We start from the raw sequence: 22,744 nt of genomic DNA, 5'->3' as shown, positions 1-22,744 counted from the left end.
TTGTCCACAATACCTCCGTCTTAACCACTAGACTAAGACATCCTTGGTAACTCAAACATAAGCTGTAGCAAGGCATACTCGCTGCCACCACTAACCGCTGCCACCAGGAATCGAACAGACTCGACAACCACTTATGCCAGACGTCGCCAGAGCATAACCGTCGACCAGACCAGATGACGGCGCAACTCTGACGAGAAAACCTTCCTAATTGAACCAACCACACAACCACACAACCACACAATCAATCTAGCAATTGAATCAAGACAACAATGGCTTGTCGCCACGGCACCAAATTAGAATTAAAACTAACAAATAAACACAAATGATTCCACGTAAATTCAATATACATTTTTTATGTAACACAAACGCTACTGTCGAGTGCCGAACAACCTTAAACGATTCATCCTTCCATCATTATTTATCATTATTCTTACCTGATCTTCAAAGTTTTCGTACGCCATTTGCCCATAACAATGATTCCTCCAACCCTCAATTTAATTAATTACTTACCTAAACTAATTAAAAAAATGCAAATGAAGGAGATCAAATTTAGTACATTCTCGCTTTTCTGATTTTAAAATCGTTGAGCCCTACCTTTCAGTTTTTCCGCCAAATCAACCTGATTCGTTATCGCCGTTTAGATGCGTTATCACCGTTAATACGGCGCCGTTAATCATACTTCGCTTTCTTCTGATCGCCTATGCTCTATTTTCTGCAAAATCTAACCCGAACACCCAGTTTTTTCAATTTGTGTGATTTTGATTGATTTTGTTGAATCTTGTGATTTCAGCAGACTCTCCTTTCCTCAAACTTTAAATTACTTCGCCGTCATCACAACCACCGCATAAACAACGTGATCTCGAAAGATGATCGGATTCATGCCGCCTGTACCACCGTGATTTCGAGTGAAAACGGACAGTTAGGGACTTGTGCCGCTGTTGGTGGTGCCGACGTGGTGTTGAACTCCGGGTAGGGACGGTGGTGGCCCGAGTGGCGGAGGGTGGAGGAGTGAGTGATGGGTGGTGTGGGTCGAATGAATTATGTGATGCTGTTGAGTGAGTTTATAGAATTGATAACCTTTGATTTATTTTAATCGAATGGTTATATTATATGGTTAGTACGTTCTCACCGAATGATCGTTCTCACCGGATCCTAAATCTATATATATATATATATATATATATATATATATATATATATATATATATATATATATATATATATATATATATATATATATTCGGGATCCATGAGTAACCATCAAGATAATGAATCTGTGAGAACCATTCATAGCTCTTAGATCTTAGACGAATGAAGAGCTGAGATTAAACTTTATTTTCCAACCGTCTCCCTCAATTTTCTATCACTGTACGTTTTACTCCTACCCTCTCCTCCTTCATCACACTTTTTCTTCCGCCACAACTCTTATTCTCTACGATTTCGAGCACCATTACTGTGATTTCGACCAACTTAGTCCGTGCATCCGACTTCAGTTTTGCTTCCTTCTTCGTTCTCGCTGATTTCATCATTGATTTTTCTGATTTCAAGCCTATTAAAATTTAGGTAAATCCTCAATTTTCCCAATTTCTTTCTTATTCCGCAATTTTTATGATTTTAATAATTCAAATTAGTTGATTATAATTGCATTTCTGAATTTTAATTTTTTCTTTTTTTTTTTTGTTACTTTCAAATGTCGTTCGATTCAAGTTACCTGCATTTTATCGAAGATCTTGTTGTTTCTTCTTTAATTGAAGAATATCGTCATAATCGTGCTTCATTCAAGTAAGTTTTTTAATTTCGTAAGCTAATTAATTATTCTCAGAGTTTATTCCAGTTCATTTCCATAATACCAGTTCTTGTGTCAATCGGAATAGTTGCTTTGTGTGTATGAGGATATGAGCTGACTATTGACTCTAACTTGAAGGCGATATATAGGTTGAAAATTTTGTGTTAAGACTTCGGTTTTTGAGCTATATGCTAATTTTAATGATTTTAATGTTGAAGAAGTTGATGTGGCCGGTGTATTAGGTGCATTGCTTGATAAATAGATGGCTAGTGTATATAAGGATATTAGCTGACTATTGACTTGAGCTTGAAGATGATATATATCTTGAAAATATCGTAATTGTACTTTAGTGTTTGAGTTGTTGAGTCTAGGATTTTAATGTTGAAGAGGTTGAGTACTTCTGATATTAGGAAGCCTGATAATTCCAAGATCGAAAAGAATAATGTCAATCGACCCAAGAAGCCAGTTAATTCTAGTGCAAATCAAGTAGCTCCAAAAGCGATTTCAAAGACTAGTGAGACTGCAAAATCCGGCACACAATACTACTGATTCAACAGAAAACAAACATAGTACTTATAGTGATAGTAAACCTCAGTGGTTGGGTGCAGTGGAAAAATGAGAACCGAAAAAAAAAGCCAACTAGTGAAACCAGTGGACGTTAGCGAGGGTGATGAGTTTGTTGATTATAAAGACAGACAAAAGATTCAGGAATCAAATGATTCTCAGGCGGGAACCAATCTAGAGACTGAGATTGAGAGTGCTGCCCCAGGTCTTATTGTGATGAAAAAGAAGCCTGTTGAAATCCCTGAGAATCAAATGTCAACCAACCCTGCAGATATTGGTAGAAGATACAGTTGCTTTGTTGTTGAAACATAAACGTGTACTGTATGATGTTGATGAGAAAACAAATTTATCTATAGTTTCTGTCCAAAAAATTCTATATCGACGTGGTCTCAGCCCTAATCCAAGCATATACCTGAACCCAAACCTGACTAATCCAAACCAAACCGATCTGAATGACCCAATTTGATAGGTACAGTTTTGATGAATGACTCAATCTATCCACCATTTTAGGATGTGTTTCGGGTGTCTTTTGGTCTTGAGGCTATTCAAATGACTTTTCCGAAAACGTGTTTAAGGTAGGATTAGCCAACCTCGCGGTAGCGGAGACCTCAGGGTTGGCTAATCCTACCCTAAACCCCTTTTTCGGCGTTATGTGCATGAAATAATGTTCTATGTGCATAGATTAGGTGTCTGTGTGCATGAAATAAGGTTCTATGTGCATTAAAAATTTCTTCAGTTAAATTAGTTGGTTATATTATGATACTAATTATTGTTGGTTAAGGACATTAATTTTAATTCTATGTGCATGGAATAAGGTTATAGGTGCATGAAATAGGGTTCTATGTGCATGACAGAAGGTTCTATGTGCATTGAAAAGTTCTTCAGTTGCATCAGTTGGTTAGATTATGATACTAATTACTGTTGGTTAAGGACATTAATTTTAATTCTATGTGCATGAAATAAGGTTCTACGTGCATGAAATAGGGTTCTATGTGCATGAAATAAGGTTCTATGTGCATTAAAAAGTTCTTCAGTTATATCAGTTGGTTATATTATGATACTAATTACTGTTGGTTAAGGCTATTAATTTTAATTCTATGTGCATGAAATAAGGTTCTATGTGCATGAAATAAAGTTCTATGTGCATTAAATAAAGAAAATGCTTGTGAAGGAGATTTAATGAATTTACCGGCCTTTCAAGGCATTTTGGTATATCTATTACATATTTTACTAATATGTGAGAAACATTTCAGTGTAGTTATGTCGGTTATTTAGACGGCCATTATCATATGATACGCCCGTTATTTCATTCTCATATTTTTTTTAGCGTATTCTAAAGGCTATTAGCTCAATGGTAGAGCAATGTGCAAATTTTGCACAAAGGTATGGGTTCGAATCCCATATAGCCTATTAAATAAAATCTCATGCTTGCAACTTGTCAAGATGCAAGCGGTACTATACAACTAATATTAAATAGGCCATAATCATACTTTGGGCAATGAGGATCAGGTTGTAATTAGACTCGCATGTGAAGCAATAACGTCATGGAGGCAGTGTAGAATTGTTGATCAGAATTTCAGAGAGTAGCTTATGCTCTTATGCATAAATCTATGACTATATTCCAGGGTTGGTAAGTATTGCAGTCCCTCGGTTTCATGCACATAGAATTAAAATTAATAAACTTGGTTTAGGCTCTGATCTCTCCCTTATTCTCCTCTCCTTCGGCTTCTGCATTTCCAGGGTTGGTAAGTATTGCAGTCCTTCGGTTCTATCCCATTCACTGTATTTTTCGGTCCAATTCACTATATTTTTCACACTTCCCTTCACATAATTTAGTTAAAAGTTGTGAATTGGATTGAACAAAGGGAGTATTACTAACAAGATTTATTTTTTAATGTTTATTGTGGTTGAAAGTTCATTCCAAAACCTTTAAAATTAAACTGTAACAAGATAAGCTTTTTATTTTCTGACTGTTTACAATGATTGTGATATTTTTTATTTTGCAAATTATTTACCTGTTTTTTGTATGTATACACTCGGATAGATGTGGTGATGGTTCTTGTTGTGTTGCGTCTTTTGATTCATTGCTTTGATGTTTGGATAAATATGATGAAGCCTGTTCTGCCCTTAATTTTTTTAGGAGGATAAATGTTTGGCAATCGTTGTCCCGAGTTATGGAGTAAAAATTATCTAAACTGTGTACTAGTTGGAGAGCAGAATCCAGGGATAAATCCTGTAGCAAGTCTTAAGTAAGGTAGTCTTACCTGGAATCAGCACAAACTTGTATGTGCCGGAGAGAACTTTTGACTTGGATACTTAAAATCGCCTCCAAACCTTAACTCTTCACCATGGTGGCATCATTCTATTGGAGCGTCTTACCCACATTTTGCTCCATCGTGTTTCCCTTGTATGTGGTTGGAGTTATATAATGAAGATATCTTTAAAAGGTTTGGTGTAATTTCATGGGATTTTGCCTCTGATCTTAGTAGCCTGAATAGTTTGTGTTCGCACACTGGCAGTGTTTTGGATTAAGCTTGTTTACTTTGATCCTAAGTTCTGGCTGTCTTTCTCATAGCAGATGTCACTGAAGTGCAGCGTGAACTTGAGCTTATATACAGAGGGTGAAGGTATCTACAAGTCTGGATGGAAAAGTATTGAACAGTTTTTCATCACTGACACCAGCTCGGTTCAGATTCTTGCGGTTTATTTTATCCTCTTTCAAATGGTGCCTACAACTCTGGAAAGGGAAGTCCCCGAAATTACCCAGGTTAAGGACGAAAAGCCCGGTTTTTTGTGTAAATTTTAGAGAAATAACCCAGCAAGTTCAATATCATGGTGCCTACTGCCTATAAGTCAATGAGATTTAACATTTTGTAGCAGTAATAATCAATAGGATCAGGTTGTAATTAGACTCGCATGTGAAGCAATAACGTCACGGAGGCAGTGTAATAGCTTTGTTGATCATAATTTCAGAGAGTAGCTTATGCTCTTATGCATAAAATCTATGACCATATTCCCGTCTTTGGCGATCTCAATGTAAAAAAAAACACTAGTACTTCCTACCAATGTAGGAGTTGAACCCACATCTTGTGCATTGCACAATGCTCTACCATTTGAGCTAATTGGCTTACGAAATAAGTAAAATCCTCATTCCCAGTCCTCACCAACAAACAATGCTCTACCATTTGAGCTAATTGGCTTACGAAATAAGTAAAATCCTCATTCCCAGTCCTCACCAACAAAAAAGCCAGCGGCTCTAACAATCAATTTTTGAATCTACAGGTGATCCTTTTGAATAAAAGTTTAAAACCCACCTATAAAACCCTTTCGGACGGATAATGAATGTAATTACGGAGTAAAATCTACACGGACTGGGGTTACAGCAGAAAAGGGCTATATATACACATTTTCCACTTCATACAACTAAAAAGAATGAAACTCCAAGAGCTTGAAGTATATTACCATGTTCAACTATCAGCTCCCTCGATCAACTTTCTCAATTCTACCGACTATGAAACATATAGAATTTTCATCAGTCTATACAACTAGAATGTGTTAAAAAAATGTTTTTTAAAAGTCAACCGACAAATTTAACGAATCTGACAATTACAAACCTACACAAACTACAAACTCTTACACATATAGGCCAACATATGAATGATAACTTCCTCATCTTGTCATGCTACTTGAACCATGATCGATCCAATGTAACAAGAAGTCGAGAAGTCATAGCCCCCCTCATGGCAAGCTGTAGCTAGGCAAGTGCATCCAGAATACTTGATTCTGCAAATAAGTCATTCTGGTCGAGAATGAGGTTGGTCTTTCGGGAGTCAGGACAGAATGGTTAAGGTCAATCAGAGAATTGCATCCAGTCAGGCATATTATATCTTGTGACTTGAGTCGGAGTGCGAGGGTTTGGTAAACCTTCATCATTTTCTGAAGTTCTAGCTTAAAAGTAGACCAGGGAATTGCATCCAGTCGGGCATAAAACATGAAATATAACAACAATTCTAGATAGTCAGGCATCGCAAAATGTATCAGGTGAAGCCGATTAACAAACACAAAAACGATTCACACGGTATAGGCACTTCCCAAAAACACATATTTCATTAACAACACCCATGTCTCTAACTAAATTAATGAACTTAATCAATGCTACAAAAAGATCTAGACTACCGAATTCACGAAATTAAACTCCCAATTTCATCATTTCAACCAATTGAGTTCCCAATTTCAAACTCGAATTTCAATTGTGTGTCTGTTGCTGGTGAACGGATATACATCACCGTTCAATTTCAATTATGTAGCCCAGTTATATGTATATAAACTCGAATCAACAATTCGTTAACCCTAATATGTTGACGAATTAACAAATTCGAAAAACATAAACTCGAAATTCAAGGAAATTAATTGAGAAATCAAACAAACCTCATCGAATTTTGATGAACGGTGAAGGATAGTACGATTTGCGTCTCCATTGATGAAGAAAGCAACTGAATATTGAAGCTTGTTCTTTAATTAGAGGAAGCAGTAAGGTGTTTAGGGAGAGAAAAATAAATCTATACAATATAATTAAAATGCTAGCTAATGCAATAAATTTTAATCCATGTCACTAATGCATTAAATTTTATTCCATGTCACATTTTTTTCAATTAATTTTTTTTTGAGGAAATTCAATTAATTTGTATTTATTAGTATTTCATTATAGATTATTTGATGAGTGACAATACAACATTGATGGATAATTCTTACTACAAAAAATATACATCGTATGATAATGTATTTAGTGACCCACCAAAGAAAGAAGAGTAAAAGCCAATTTGAAGAGGGTTTGTGAATTATTAATCCTTTTCTTTAAAAAAAAATAACGGAAAATTCACGTGGTACCCTCGGACTTTGTCATTTTTCATGTGGTACCCAACTTTTTAAGTTTGTGCACGTGATATCCTTGAGATTTGATTTCCAAGCACAACGTGCCCTTTTTACCGTTTTTAAAATTTTCAATTGAGCATAAGTCATAAACCAGAAATCGGAATTGACTAATTTATTTTCCAAATTGATGACCTCTTCGAGATCTACAGATTGATAAAACGAAAATGGTCATTCGAAAATTTAAAATCGAAGATATGGTTGATTTGAGATTTTCGATAAGAAAAAACCGTATAAAATGTCGGTGGACAATTTTTTTTTCTCAAAGTATATTATGGCGAAATAATCATTTTAGAAAAAAAAGATTTTGCCGAATCTGAATTCCGGTCTAGGAGTTATGCTCATTTGAATTTTTTTATAGCAACAAAAAGGATATGTTGTGCATAAAAATCAAACATGAGGGGGGGGGGGGTGTATTATGTACACAAACTTAAAATATTGGGTACCATGTGCAAAGTGGTAAAGTTTAGGGGTACCACGTGAATTTTACGAAAAAATAAAGATCACATGAACACCGAAAAACTTAGACTCTCTATGATAATACCGTTTTTTTTTTACAATAAGACCAAAAAAGCTAAAGTAAAAAAGAGTCAAGATGACAACAAATAAATAAGTAAAAATAGCAAAAAGGAGATGGTGTCAAATACCGTTAACATAACTGCAATGGCCCCATCAACATCACGCTACCAAATTATGGCCTGAGCAACAAGAATGTGAAACATGGCACTGAAGCCGAATGAATATCCACTATCACTAAATACACAACAAACCAAAAGCGAATTACACTTTGACGATAGAGCGTTAAAAAAATAGAAAAAAGTCAACCCCGTGAATTTCACGGGTCACAAAACTAGTTTGAAGATAAAAAGTGTACTGGTTAAACGAAGGGTTAGGGGGTAGGACGAAAGATCGACACTTTATTTGTCTAAGATCTCATGGTTATGAGTGGTTCTCACAGTTCTCATTATATTAGTGATTCTCACCGGATCCCGACCCTATATATAGATAGATAGATAGATGGATAAGATAGCTAACCCGACCCAAACCCAATCTCAATCTGGTTATCTCGTTTCTCACATCTAGGTTTATATCCTTGGAATCAGATGGTTTTGGTTTGGGATAAAACATGAATCGCATCCTGTCGAGTCTTGATTTTTTTTTGTGCAGCTGATAAGTAGAAAGGGCAAGGAGAGTGAGGTGAAGAATGGCGCTGCAAAGTATGAAGCTTCCATTAACAAAATACTATTCATCAGCATTTCAAACTATTTATCACTCTACCCTTCTCTTCTTTCCTGCCTTTAAACTTTCCTCTTCTTCAGGTACTCTTTTCTTTTATTATTATTTTCGAATTAATCGTATTATTTTGTACGGGTGATTGATTGTTGGACGATTTATTACTCCCACACCAGTCAGATTGTTCAGAAGTCACATGGATTTTTCAATCAGAGGTTTTTCTGCATTACCCAAAATTTCTATACCAAAAAAGTAAGCTTTTCATCCCTTTTATATTGCATCACTTTCGTCGCTCTTCTTTAGTTTTGTCTTTCCGTCCCGGTCTTCATTTCTGTAATGCGTATGGTTTACCTTACCTTGGAGTTTATGTATGCGTGAATCATACATTGATGCGCATAACAAATTGAGTTACAAATTACGCATGTTTCAGCTCGGTATCCGTAAGAGTCAAAACTGACCTTGTGGCTCTTCACAGCCAAACAAAAACAAACAGTATACTGGGCCCATAGAATTCTCTCTAGTGTCCTGTCATTTAGCGAATACTAGGAATGTGCCTATGCTTTCCAAGCCCATTAGGCATCCTGTATTTCGGTCGACCATGTATCCTTCATTCCTTCTTTAGGTTTCATGTTCTTCGTCTATTTTATGGTTGAGATGAGTTCCATCTATCCTTGTTTCACATACAATTGCTTGAGATGAGTTCTCCCTTTATTTTAGGAACCTAAATAATCCTTTTTTTTTTTTTGGGCTCTATTTTCTTGTACATATATAAGGAAGAAGAGACTGGATGAGGTGTGCTTGGAGAGATTTCAGCAATATAGCAAAACTTTTATACAGTCATGGATTATACAAGGTATTATGCTCGGGCAATAATTTAAGGGCTGATGATGTGGACAACACTCTAGTCGCTTTGTTTTCTTTTTCATTTAGAAGTATGAAGTATCGGCTTGAATTGTTGTCGGGCTTGTCTTCTGTTTTCTAGTGGAAAAAGATTCAGCTGATGATTTTTAATTGAGATTCTGAGCTTCGAGAAGGGACACTAGAATCTGCTTGCCATCTATTGTTCCAAACTTCCAATACTGTATTATGTGGATGACAAAGTGTTTATAGGATATGTTTACATTTGTTATGCTCAGCATTATAACCTGTGAAATTTTACTTTTGGCAAGAGTTCTGACTGGTAATTGTTTTGGCTCAGTGACTCACATGCATTATAATAATCCTGGAGTCGTGAACATACATGTACTCGGTAAATATTATGTAAATTGTAAACAAATCTAGCATAGAAAGTTGAAACACACCTCTTTTCCTGCTCTTTTCTTGGTTATGTCTGCAAATAAAATGGCATTGAGTTTGAAACATTTGACTGATGATCGACTCAAAACTTGTTCATTTCCTGGAAATTCCAGGCTAGTACTGCCTCTATTCCTGATCAACCCATTTCGGCAACGTAAAAGATAATTCTGCCCCAGACCAACCCATGTGGGAATGTGGTGCCACATTTATGGTAGGGGTGTAGAAGTAATTTGACTAATTTCATTGCAAAAATACTAGACTTGCACTTACTCCTGAAACTCCATTCCGTAAGCAAATGTGAACTACTTAATGGAACGTAGAACGTATTATTTACAGAGAATACGACTGTCCAGGTTACCTTTACATGAAAGCTTTTAAAATTTTAACATACTTTTCTGTCACAGGTAAAGTATATGTGAATGGTAAACAGGTGATTAAAGCTGGAACTCCTATTTCAGATAAAGCCGTGGTGGAGATCAAAGCTGAAACTCCAAAATACGTATGTAGGTGATTACTCTGAAATGAGAACCCTTTTGCTCTTTACACTGCTATCTCAAGCATATAAATTCAGAAGCATATGTTAAACTTGTGCACCAGAGCAGGATACAAGTTGGAAGCTGCTATTGAGCAGTTAGAAGTCGATGTTGCCGGGAAAATTGCTCTTGATTCGGGGTTGTCTACTGGAGGATTCACTGATTGCCTCCTTCAGCATGGCGCTGCTTACGTGTATGGAGTTGATGTAGGCTATGGCCAGGTATTTCATATGTATTTGTTAAAACATAAACCTGTAATTGGGACCAATTTAATCATTCGTTGTAGCAGTTAGTCAGCCTCTTAGAGGCTGACTCACATTTAGAAATTGCTAGTCATTCACTTTATAAGGGCTGGATTAGAACGGTCTCAAGAAAAAGATCGTGTGAGACCGTCTCTTTTGAGAATTTGTGTTCTGTACAGGTGAAATTAGCTACCCTAAAAAAATTAGATTTATCGGCTACTAGCTTTGTGTAGAGCTGTTGTAATCGAGTATGTTTTCAATAGTTTATAAGACTTAGGGCTCGCATGGAATGAAGGAAACAATTAGTGAGGTAATGTTTTAAGGGAAATAATTAGCGGAGAATATAGTCCAGGAAGTAATATGTTCCTTATTTGCAAGTTTGGAATGTTGAAGAGAATTATTACTTCAGTAATCTATTTTCGGGTTTGGTTAAAATTGTAATTAGTGCATTAGGTATAACATGAATTCATATTTGTTCAATATAGAGAGTAATGCAGTACGCCAGTAATAGTTACCCATGGGGGAGGGTGGGTAATACATTATCCCTGATTCCTTGTAAAGGAGTAATGAGTTGCCTAGAATCCTAGATGAATAATCACCCCCATACCAAACTCACTAAAATGACCCAAAATTATTACTCCCTTAATTTTTCCACATTTTCCCCCTAAATCCAAGCAAGCCCTTAGAAATTTGTTTGTGACACTTTATATCGTTTGTAAACTATGAGTAATGCCTACTGAAATTTCCCTAGGTAGCAGATAAAATTCGTCGAGATGAGCGTGTTTGTGTTATGGATCGGACAAATTTAAGACATTTACCTGGGCTTCCTCAACAAGTTGATTTGGTGACTCTTGATCTTTCTTTCATTTCCATACTGAAGGTAAGTTCATGATATAACTATTTCCAGCTGTAGACATTGATACATGATTTACTTTGCTTTGCAGTGATGTATTTCGAGTTTATGGCTGATATGTATTTTGATGTTGATCATCATAATTGTTTGGCAATTGGCAATTTGGCATCAAGATATGACATCCTTATCTTTGTGTTATATAGGTGATGCCTGCAGTAGTGAAAGTAATGAAGGAGCAGTCCACATTGGTTACTCTTGTGAAACCCCAGTTTGAAGCAAGGAGATTTCAGGTTCCACAGTTTCACATTTCCACAACTGTTTGCCTTCTATTTCTGAGTAGGAGCATTCTTTACATGATAGCAACACTTGTTTATTTGAAAAAAACTGCAAGTTACACAATCCTCAGCTTCTATGTATGTATAATAGGAAGAGACAGGAAAATATGTATAAAAACAATTGTTTCACATGATAAATCTTCGATTTATGCTGAAGTGTTTATGTTTCTTCTGCAGGTTGGAGGTGGTGGTATTGTTAGAGATCCAGAGGTTCATCAAGAGGTAATAACTAGCACTACCTCCATCCCATTTATATTACCCCTTGACTTTGGTACTCAACTTTGATTTCAAGTTTATCACAATATAATTGTGTTACAACCTCACAAAAAAAGGAAAATAAGTAACATGAAAATAGTTGTTTGGAGATATCAGTGGTGTGTTGATCATTAAAGTCAGTAAGGGAATATATAGACTGGATGCTTAGAGTATTATGCTTAGTTTAAAAAGCGTGCCTCGAGTACGCCTAAGGCGCGCCTTGGATGAGGCACTAGCCAAAACACCTTGTTGCATTTTAGTTGCGCCTTTTAGACGAGGCTCACTTAACAAGACTAGCTATTATGGACTTTCCATATCTTTTTCATCTAGATCTTTAATTATGTCATTTCTTTTCCCATCATCCCTAGCTTTTTCTCATTTACATGTTTAGCCAACATGAAAACTCCTAAAAAAGGTATTGCTGCCCAAAATTTTATTTGGAAAATACAAATTTGTCACTAAAAATAGGCGCCTTGCATCCAAAAGGTGTGCGGCTTCGGCGCTTTTCGCCTCGGCCTCTTATCACTGAGATGCGCCTTGTGCCTCTTCAAACTATGGTATTATAGTGTCTACTGTCTACTCCTTGATACTTTCAGCTTATGTTGGAGATGTTCAGGGGAATTCTGGGTTAAATTAGCATTTTCCTGTGATATTGAATCCCAAAGGATTGATAAAATTGGGGATTCTTTTCATTCTCTTCATCTAATTGCAGTCTTATCCTGAAAACTGTCACTAGTTTATGTGTTTAACTTTCATCTAGCCTTGTTTCAAAAGGAATTGATATCACTTTGCTGCCCCTGCACGTCTGCAAGTGCTAAAGGTGGCCCCTTGGTTGTTTTTCGGTGCAGGTTTTAGAAAAAATTGTTAAAGGGGTAGAAAGTTTTGGATTTGAAAGCAAAGGATCGATCGAGTCCCCATTGAAGGGAGCCGAGGGTAATACTGAGTTTTTGGTTCGCTTTGAGCGGATTACGGAGAAAGTGGTCTAATCTTATATGTTGATATCATGCAATGCTCTCATTGGTTCTTCATGAACTGGACAAGAGCAGCAACATTTGGGTTAGGTTTCATGAGTTGATTATAACAACTCGACATGAAGATTATATCTTTAGAATAACGGGAGGATGGGTTTGACATCATCAATTACTGCACTGCCCCGTTTTCATAGTAATATGAATCATTTATAGGTCGGTTTTTGTAGAAAGATGGTAGCGTTTGTAGCTGCACAATGGAGGGTGTGTATTATTGTAATCTTCACATGACAATTCTTCAGACAAACACTTTAGCCTGCAAATGTTTGTGGTTCTTTGCTGTGTTTGATTAATAGCAGTACTTTCTTTAATTGTTAAGGCACTTTTAGTACTATCATACTGCAAATAACTATGCAGAGGGAACAGTCGGAACAGAAGAAACATTTCTATACAGTAGGAACAATCTAAACAAAAGAATCCTTTCTTCCTTCCAAATTCCAACTAACGGTAAACAGATACAACCAGAAGAGATGAAGGATTCACGAGGTGATTCCCTAAAGCATTCCAAATTTTGTCTTCTACAGTGTGTTAATGGATTTGCACAACATGAAGCTACATTTGACGAGGAGTTGCTATCTCAAGTGGAATTTTAAGACCAACAACCTGGCTAACGACAGAGAACCATGAAATCAAGTAGCGTTCTGGTGTGTCTTCAGCTTTCGATAGACAAGTATTGACTAGGAGTTTCATCAGTTCGTTCGTCCCACATGGATGCAGGGTGTACCATGGTCTGTTCAGATACGGATGTTCCTGCAATTTCAGTAGTTAAACTCTAGAGTAGCTCAATGAGCATCAATCTCAGAACTTCAATTCAAACAATGCAGTTTTCATTTTGTATAAAAGGGTCTTTTTTTTTCTTTTTTTTTTTTTTAAACATGCATGGCATTAAATATGGCAGGTCACAAAATTTTGGAATTGAGATATCGCATATGTAACATAACTAGTCACGGACTCTCCTACAGTTTCAAAAATCTCAAACACTAGATCACAGATTCACAGCTCATCAAGCATCAATCTGAGTACTTAAGGGTGTGTTTGGATAGCAAAAGTGGAGGGAAAGGGAGGGGAGGGAGAAGGAGGGAAGAGAAAGGGATGGAAGGGAAGGGGAGGGAGAATGGAGGAGGTCATTTTCCCTCCAAATCTTGCCTTTGTTGGAGAGGAAATAATTTGGCTTGGAGGGTGGAAGTGGAGGGATTCATTTTCCCTCCCCTTAAAATCCCTCCACCTCCATTTTGCTAACCAAACAAAGGATTTATCATCCCTTCCTTTCCCTCCCCTCTGTTTCCCTCCAAATCCTCCTATCCAAACAGACCCTAAGTCAATCTTACCAAGCATCTACATTCAAATTAACTCAAGTTTTTCTCTTCTTGAACTGTTGAGTGATATATACAAATAAGATCAAACAGGCCTATACGATCACGTCGATCAGTATACGCATTACAGCATAATTAGGATTAAGATCAGCATTGTTGCTGCATACAACTTGTAGTATGAAAGATTTACCAGTTGAGTTATGAAGGTCCATTTTGACTCTGTTAGCACTTTGGCAGAGTTGGCTGGAAGATCCCTTTCAATTTGATTTAACATCAAAGGTTGTCCATCTGCATGACAAGAATGGCATACAATTTAGGTTAACAACAGTACATCATCAAGCAACAAACTTTCTCATACAACCGACCAAAATATGAAGCTAAACATTGTGTACAGGAGGGGAAATTTAATATTGTGTTTTGACATTTGCAAGTTTGCCTTCTGGACTCGTACCAGAACAATATCCTCGGAAATATAGCACTGGTATTCGATAGGAGTTGCTGTACAGAATATGAAAGTCGTAGTAATGCACTTCATGAGTATCCTGGAGACCATGAACCAGAAACACATTACATAATTCTCAGTTGTTGCAGCAAATTATCTGAGCTATCTGCCAATCCTACATCTGAAATTATTATGTGCATGACAGAGGTTTTCATATGCAAGGGATAGCAAATCTTGTCCCAAATACCAAAATTTATTGGAAAAATAAAATAAAATTTGCTATCCTGAATTTCAGATAATAAAGAGAAAACTTGTGCAATTGTAATGTTTATGCCAATATACATGGCCACTTGGAGTAATGATTATAAATTGAGATATCGTGATGCTAGTTCCAAGTTCGAACAAAACTTCCTCTCGTTATACCCACTGATCCACCTTTAAATCACATATTAGACCAAAAAAACCTACAAAATTTGCTATCCATATTTCAGAATATATTGTTATACCAGCATATCCTCTCTTGCACAAGTTTCACTCTCAAAGTAGTTAAGCTGCTCCATCCCAGCATCGCTGACCATGTTGCCATCTATCTGCATAACAAGTAAAACTAATACGGAGTAATAATCAGAAGCAAAGAGAAACACAAGAGCATCAGTCATTCGTGTAAAACATACATTATTAGACCTGAAAATGCACATTTTCTCGATTGAAAGGTACCCATCTACCTGCAAATAATGCCAGCTGGAATCAAAAGAGCAACCAGGAAGCAACTTCCAAAACAATTTGAATAAACAGGGAAAAGGATCGTCACATTGTCACAAGTAAATCCATTCATTCATTCAATAATACAGAAGATAAATCTTTGATGCTAAGTCACAAATTTTGTATACCAACATCCTCTAAAGCTGTAATCTATAGTGAAGCATATATTCAGTGCAATATAACAGTGAATTAATCAAGTGACAAGTAACTTTTTGTGAATAAGAAGAGCAAGAGAATCCCACAAAAAAAAAAAAAAAAAGATAAATGAAAGCAGAAATAGTATGCAATCAGCAAGATTTACCTGTAAAAAAACCACAAGTTTTAATATAAAATTTTAATCAAAAGTAAACAAATAAGTGAGACGGAAAAAGTTACTTGATGGTCGGAAAAGAAGGTTGGGTTAGAGGAAGAAAGCCAGGAGCAAGGAGGGAGATGATGACTGTAACAAAATGAGTTCCATTTAAGAGCAAAAGCATGAGCTCCTTGAGTAAATTGTGCAGGGCTAATTGTACCATCTGATTTTAATAAACCCTCTTCTGAACTTTCTGATAACATTATGTATGTAATCCTGATAACTAGACAAGAAAGATTAACGTAGCGAATCTATAATTGGATTGTCAAACCAAATTACTTGAAATCGCGAATATCACTTTAACCTATTCTAGATTTCTAGCTAATCTTGTTATTGCTGCAATAATTACAAGATTAATTTCCTATACTTAATTAAATATTGCTTCAGCATTAAACGAATACCAAAAGCCAAAAGGGATTAGGAATGGCAATGGACCGGATCTGGGTAGGGTCATCTGGGTAGGGTCCAATAGGATCCAGATCCATATCCGCCACACCAACGTTAGATCCATATCCGACCCATATCCAGCGGATCCAAATTTTCCAGACCCATATCTAGATCCATTTTCAAAAAAGTGGATCCATATCTAACCCATATCCACGGGGTCCGAAAAATTAGGATCCATATCCTATCCATCAAGATCCGGATCCGCGGATCTGGATAGCGTCCAGGATCCATTGCCATCTCTAAAAGGGACAATGCTAAACAGGGTCAACTTACTACGTATAATTTTCCAAGCCTTTATGAATTTTGGAATTTAGGGTTTCAAATGGGGATTTATGGAAATTCAGAAATGGATCTGTGTTCGTGTGAAACAAGATTAGTACCTTGGAGGCCGTAACTACCCTCCTACATTTTGTGATCTACCATTAAATGCAAGGGTTCGAGCTACGGTTATAGATGCGTAATCTAATAAATAGCGCTAAATTACTTATAATAATTTAGCGCTCAACAATGAATTGTATAATTCTCAAACTTAAACACGGAAATTCCCAACGATACTTATATATCAAGAAGAAGATTCCAATAACACAACATCAACTAGAGTTTTCACAAGAGTACTTGTGGATGCTAAATTACAAACTAAGGGATAGATGGTTGATTACCTCCATGATCGGATGGGCTCGTCGTGCTAACTTCTACTTCTAATGCTAATTTACGCTACGCCTAAGAGACTAATTTAAGGATAGACTAAGTTGTAGTTGTTATTGTTTGAGTTGTCGTTTGGTTGAATGAAATGCCTCCTTATATAGGCATCATTCGGCTTCTTGGAAACTACTCCTTAGTGGGAGGTGGTTAGTAAACTGCCGAGTCTTCTTTAAGCTTCATACAGGCGCTTATCATGCCTCTTAGCCCAGCGTTCTTCCTTTTAAACTTCTTGGTCTTCATGGACTCCGTTTGTCTTCGATCTTGGATTGACTTGAATTAGACCCAGTAACTTTATTCTTTAGTTCTCAGGCCCACATACCCTTAAAATAATAAATTTAGTACCCTAACTAAATTAGGCGCCAACAAATAGCTCCCCAGCGTTCGAAGGTTTTTATTCAAAAGAAAACCTTCGGACGCTGAAAACTTCTCAGGTTATGCGCCTTACCTTAGGCTTATTATGCCAAAAATCGCACTGCTTTATCCACTTATACCATGCTCTACAAACCCCAGAGCAAACCACCAAATTCTTCCATCCTAGTTTAGGAAAAATTTACAGAATCATCATAGACTCATCAAACCCTATCATGAACAAAAGGATTTGACCCTTCGTCATTCTGGCAAGGCCTCGGGCAGTCATTTTCAAACAGATCCCTTGCACACTTTCTTGAAGGATTTGTCATAATGTCTATCAGTTAATACTGAAAGAGAAAAAGAAAAGATGAACATCTCACCCAAAGGATGTCATATTTATAATACTTTAAGGAACTTAACTGTTTATAATGTTTGAAATGTGAACAACTGCTCCACCTCTTCACTTCCCGTTCTTTTCGATTTCTTCAAGTAATTCGGTTTCCAAAAAGAAACCTTTGGAATAATAAATAATTTCCAATCATTACATTAAATGAAAGAATCTATCTTATAGACGCATTTATTCCGTCTGGGCTATATTAATTAACTCCCATAAGCGCCCTCAGCGTCAGGGTTTTATAGTTCTTGACTTTCTGAAGTCGACCAATCTCCTGAAATTGATTGTTGCACTTCATCATCATCTTCATCAGAACTATCAATTACAATTGGAGATGACTCACTGTCTCCTGCTGGTGCCTTATCCCGGAATTCTCCGTGAAAGAGCTTCCTTTCCTCAAAATTTGAGAAACCCAGACAACCGCAATTTACGATTACATCTAGTTCATTCCTCGTGGTTACCATCCTCCATGGCTGTATATGGTGCGGTCTATGAGTTAAACTCAACTCATATGTAATACTCCGTATTTTATAATTATGTAATAATATTATATCGCATTTACACGAATTATGTTTGAGACAGAATAATAAAATAATAATAATTATTATGAGATAGTAATGATAATAATTTTTTTTGGTTACACGAAGCGGGGAAACCCATAATATACGTAAACTATACCCACCTTATATACTCCCACCTCACCTTATATACCCTTATCCACCCATCAACCCTATCCAAACACAATCTCATAATCCACCAAAATCCTAGAGAGAAAGAAGAGAGAAAAGGGAGAAATAGGAAGATGGAGATTTTATCCCTCCGCCTCGAGTTCGTAAGGTATGACCGTCTCACTAGTTTTATATTATTTTATTTAACCCGCCTCGACCTTGACCCGCCATAGACCGCCGTTGACCACCCAAATTAAGGGTTTGACCGAGTTAATATACATGTTTGTAGCTGTTTTGTGCGACGGTCTTAAGACGAATTTTTGACCCACCTTTTGTGACTATGTTGGGCTGACCTTGGGTGGGTTTTGTCGAGGGATGAGTGGGGGTTGTAGTGGTGGTCATGGGTGGTGGAATGGATGGCCGTAGGTGGTCGAAAACAGTGGGTTTAAGGGGCCATACGGGTTGACTCTGTGGGTTGTGTTTGTTGTTGTTGTGGTGGATGTCGGTTGTTATGGCGGGTGTTGCCAGGGTTGTAGGCTGGTGGTTGGGCCCACCGTGGACAAGGGATGTCACGGTGGTGGCGGTCTTGGTGGTGTTTTGTGTGTGGGGTGCGGGTTGTGTCGGGTGTGTGTGGGTGTTATAGTTACGGTTGTGTGGTGGTGGTTGGTACGATGATTGGTGGTGGTGATGGTGGTTGGGCAGGCCGGGAATAGGGTGGTTGTGGTGGCTAGGGTGAGGTGGTACACGGTGGGGTATAGTGGTAGTATGGACCAAGTCTTGTGACAGGTTTTGGGTAGTTTTGAAACATGTTTTGTTTAATTAATTAATTCGTATTTAATTTAATTAGATTAGTTAGTAATTAAAATATACTTAATTAATTATAGGTGACAGTTTTTGTGGAAGATTATTTTATTCTGATTTCTAGTGGAGATTTGCTAAAAGGTAGGTTTATCCTACTCAGTTCGATAATGTGTTTAATTGTTAAATGAGTCGTTTGTCATTTAATTGCGTTGGATGAATCTGTAATTGGCATATGATACAGTATCTTGCATATTTGTGTTATTTTATATGTTGGAGGGCGTGATTGGTTGTTTGTTGTTGTGGAGACGGAAGGCGGTTGGGAGACCGTCTTCCGCTAGAGTCGCCTCTTGAGTTTTCCCGCTCCAAGAGGGATGTGCACATTAATGACTTGACTCTTAGAGGGACGCGTGTGGATGAGGCACGATGTCTGGCAGGGACCCGAGTCGCTCTTGGGCCCGGTACCACCGACGTGTTCGGAGTACCTTGTGTGAGTGTGGTGTCGTGGACGTGTTCCTGGCACCATTGGTTGTGGGTACGCCTGGGCGTGTCCCGGTACCGGCGTGACGGTTGGATAATTGTGTGTCATTCATATCATGGTCATATTATTGACTCACGCACTTGAGTCGTGTCACACTTTCTTTTATCGTTACTGACGTTTGTGTGTCTGTGTAATTGTCACCTATCTTTGGGTGGCCTGTGTCGATCCATATGATATTCTTTGGTCATATGGAGAACAGGTTAAGTACAGGTTTGTTTGTTGACGTGATCGGGATTCGGACCGCGCTACGGACTTTGGAGTCGAGTACATAGTCACTAGGTAGATGGCATAGCCATAGACTCATAGACGAGTTGTATTTCATTTATTAGTTTACAGTTGTAATAAATAAACTTGTTATTTATTTAATAAAGTTTCTTAATTGTAATTTCGATTTCACTACCTCGGGAAACCGAGATGGTAACACTCCAATTATCTTGGCCGGATAGTTGGGGTGTTACAAAGTGGTATCAGAGCGACAGTTTTGGAACCTAAACCAATGAACCAAAATAAACATAGGTGTGTCTAATAAAATTAACCCGACATGAGTACAATAGGAGGTCGGTTTTGGGTGAGAAGGATCCCTCATTTCAAAACTAGATCCTATTGTTTCGGTTGGTCACTACGTGGGTGGTTACGAGTCGGGAAACGTAAATTGAAATGTTGCATGAATTATACTTGTGTTATAGTTTTGTTAAGCATCTTGTATGATATAGAAGTTGTGTGGTAAATGATAACATATTATAGTTGAAATAATGGAATTGAAATGTTTACTTGAGTGAGATATATGTGATACAAGTAGAGGAATGTTTCACATGAAATGTATTTATTTGTATAAGTATTGCGTTTTTGAATATGATGAGTTTGAAGCCGTAAATTACATAGTGGATAGGATCCTTGCATGAAATAATTGTTCATATGATATGTGATAACGTGTTTTAGTTGGATGAAAGTAATGATACGTGTGTCATGTTTTGAGAATGGTTGTTACGTTTGGTGTGTGAGGGGCACTAGCCCCGTTCTTTCGCATTTTTCATACCATATATATGTTTGAATTTCGCTAATGCCATAGTAGGATATGATTAGTAGTAATTGTTAGTAAAATAACCGCTAGTATAAGCATAATAATTCTTAGTCGGAAATTGCAAACCAAAGAGAGGCACCCAGTCGAGTGCGAGCTAGTACTCGACCGAGTGAACCCTACCACTCGACCGAGTGGACCAATTTCCAGGAACTTTCAAGTTTCTAGAAGTGAGTCACTCAACCGAGTGGAGTGGCACTCGACCGAGTGGACTCAGCACTCGACCGAGTGCCAGTTCTGGGATGTGAATTTCTCAAAAAAAAAAAAAAAAAAAAAAAAAAAAAAACCGTGTTATTACCTTATTTTTATATCCTCTTCATCATTTCTCGTAACAAAAAGTACCCAAATTAATTTTAAAATTTTTCCAAGGCTCCATTGTTGATGTTATTGTTTGGACTTAAATTTTCTACCCTATCTTATTCTCTTAATTCTTGTTAATTAAACAACTTAAGTGATTTTCTCATTGTCCTTAATTTTTCCCAATTTGCTTTCGTTTAAATCCACGCTATTCCCTTCAAATTTGTCAATTAATTCCATGTTTTGTTAATTCATGACATTAATCACCTTTTTCGTCATTTATGATGTGAAATATGAAGTTTTCATGTTGAATTTTACCCAAATTTTTTTTATGAACTCGAAAGTATATGTTCTTGAGTCGATAATTTGATTTTGCATTTATTGCTTGGTTAATGGTTTAGCAAGGACCAAAGTTTAGTTGTTATTGCTAATTTTGTCGTACATTTCAAATTTTGTCTTGAAAATTTTGAAACTTTAAGGTTCATTCTTAAACTTTGATTTGTTTGCGTTTGAAACTTAGTTTAATTAACCAAGGAGGCTATCATCCTTGGTAGTAACGGCATATATCATTTAGAATCAAGATTTCATTTTCAAGATGTTCCCCAAAAATCTTTTAAGATTTCATTTTAAAAATGAATAATTTTGATGTGGTTTTATACACTCCGTTTATTTTGTCTAATTATGTTGTAAAGATTCAAATGTGGCTTAATGATGTGAGGTATGGTCTTAAAATTTTAAAAATTTCGTTTTAAAGTTTTCTTGATTTAATTGAGAAATAAGACTTCAATTTTGTTAATAAATACATTGCCTTAATTCGAGAATCTCATCTTAAAATTTTGCTAAATTTTTTTGTACCATAGGGTATATGATTAAATTTTACATCTTCATATTTAGATAAGGTTCCTTGCTTCATAGTGTTGCAATTTTGTTGATAATGTGTTGTTTTGTTTATGCATGAGTCACTGCTTAGCTTACCTTGCGGATTGTATGATTTTGATGAGTGAAGACGTATAGACTTGTGATTGAGAGGATGTGAGACGGGAGTGAATTGGCTAGCTCATTAGGATAAGGAGCAAAATACTAATAATGTGCGATGCGTCAGTGTGGCATCTTGAGGGTTATGAATGGGAAACAAGTGTTTTATTGGAATTGAGGTAAAATTTAGTAAGTGATGTGGATTTGAGTCAAGTAGAGAAGTACATGTATATTGTTATGAGTGGTAAGTCATGGAATGAATACTATTGATATAAACCTTGAATGTTGGTTAAGTAGTATAGTAAGTACTGTGGGTAAAAGAACATTGAACGGAAATGAGTCGTATGTGAGCGTATGTCTCGTTGCCTAGACGTATTGATACATTTAAAAGATTTAGGTGAAGCATTGAAGTGCGGAATTATGTATAGTCATCGAGTTTAAGAGTTTGGGGAATGTATTTCGTGAGATAAAGTTGTAGATGTAACATCGCCAAGTTGATTATGGGTATAAGTTTGAGAGTGAAACATGTAATGCACGTAGGTTAAATAGTGTTGTTAAGCTAGTTGATTT

The 22,744-nt window shown here is 36.8% G+C and overlaps 2 protein-coding genes across 5 annotated transcripts; one reads left to right on the top strand and one right to left on the bottom strand.

Moving 5' to 3' along the window:
• Nucleotides 1–8,327: 8,327 nt before the first annotated feature.
• On the top strand, nucleotides 8,328–13,329 carry LOC141608616 (uncharacterized). Of its 2 annotated transcripts, none has more exons than XM_074427959.1 (9): nucleotides 8,328–8,598; nucleotides 8,689–8,764; nucleotides 9,286–9,365; nucleotides 10,213–10,307; nucleotides 10,380–10,562; nucleotides 11,335–11,463; nucleotides 11,640–11,726; nucleotides 11,949–11,993; nucleotides 12,875–13,329. In XM_074427959.1, the coding sequence occupies exons 1-9, from the start codon at nucleotides 8,484–8,486 to the stop codon at nucleotides 13,010–13,012; spliced, it is 948 nt and encodes a 315-aa protein (XP_074284060.1). In that variant the 5' UTR covers nucleotides 8,328–8,483; the 3' UTR covers nucleotides 13,013–13,329. The 2 variants fall into 2 exon arrangements, with proteins under 2 accessions (XP_074284060.1, XP_074284066.1); XM_074427965.1 differs by having other exon boundaries at nucleotides 8,331–8,598; nucleotides 10,213–10,315; nucleotides 10,406–10,562.
• Nucleotides 13,330–13,423: 94 nt separating this feature from the next.
• Nucleotides 13,424–16,285, bottom strand: LOC141608630 (ubiquitin-like-conjugating enzyme ATG10). Of its 3 annotated transcripts, XM_074427982.1 has the most exons (6): nucleotides 15,947–16,285; nucleotides 15,484–15,534; nucleotides 15,316–15,399; nucleotides 14,819–14,909; nucleotides 14,558–14,655; nucleotides 13,424–13,804 (listed from the first exon to the last, which is right to left on the bottom strand). In XM_074427982.1, exons 1-6 carry the CDS (start codon nucleotides 16,124–16,126, stop codon nucleotides 13,607–13,609), a joined length of 702 nt encoding a protein of 233 aa, XP_074284083.1. In that variant the 5' UTR covers nucleotides 16,127–16,285; the 3' UTR covers nucleotides 13,424–13,606. The 3 variants fall into 3 exon arrangements, with proteins under 3 accessions (XP_074284083.1, XP_074284076.1, XP_074284089.1); XM_074427975.1 differs by having other exon boundaries at nucleotides 15,316–15,534; nucleotides 15,947–16,283; XM_074427988.1 differs by having other exon boundaries at nucleotides 13,424–13,784; nucleotides 15,316–15,534; nucleotides 15,947–16,283.
• Nucleotides 16,286–22,744: the final 6,459 nt, after the last annotated feature.

This window comes from Silene latifolia, chromosome 1 (assembly GCF_048544455.1).
Source record: "Silene latifolia isolate original U9 population chromosome 1, ASM4854445v1, whole genome shotgun sequence".
Lineage (NCBI taxonomy): Eukaryota > Viridiplantae > Streptophyta > Magnoliopsida > Caryophyllales > Caryophyllaceae > Silene > Silene latifolia.
Note: the sequence above shows the minus strand (reverse complement) of the source record. Positions and strands in the feature narration are given on the sequence as shown.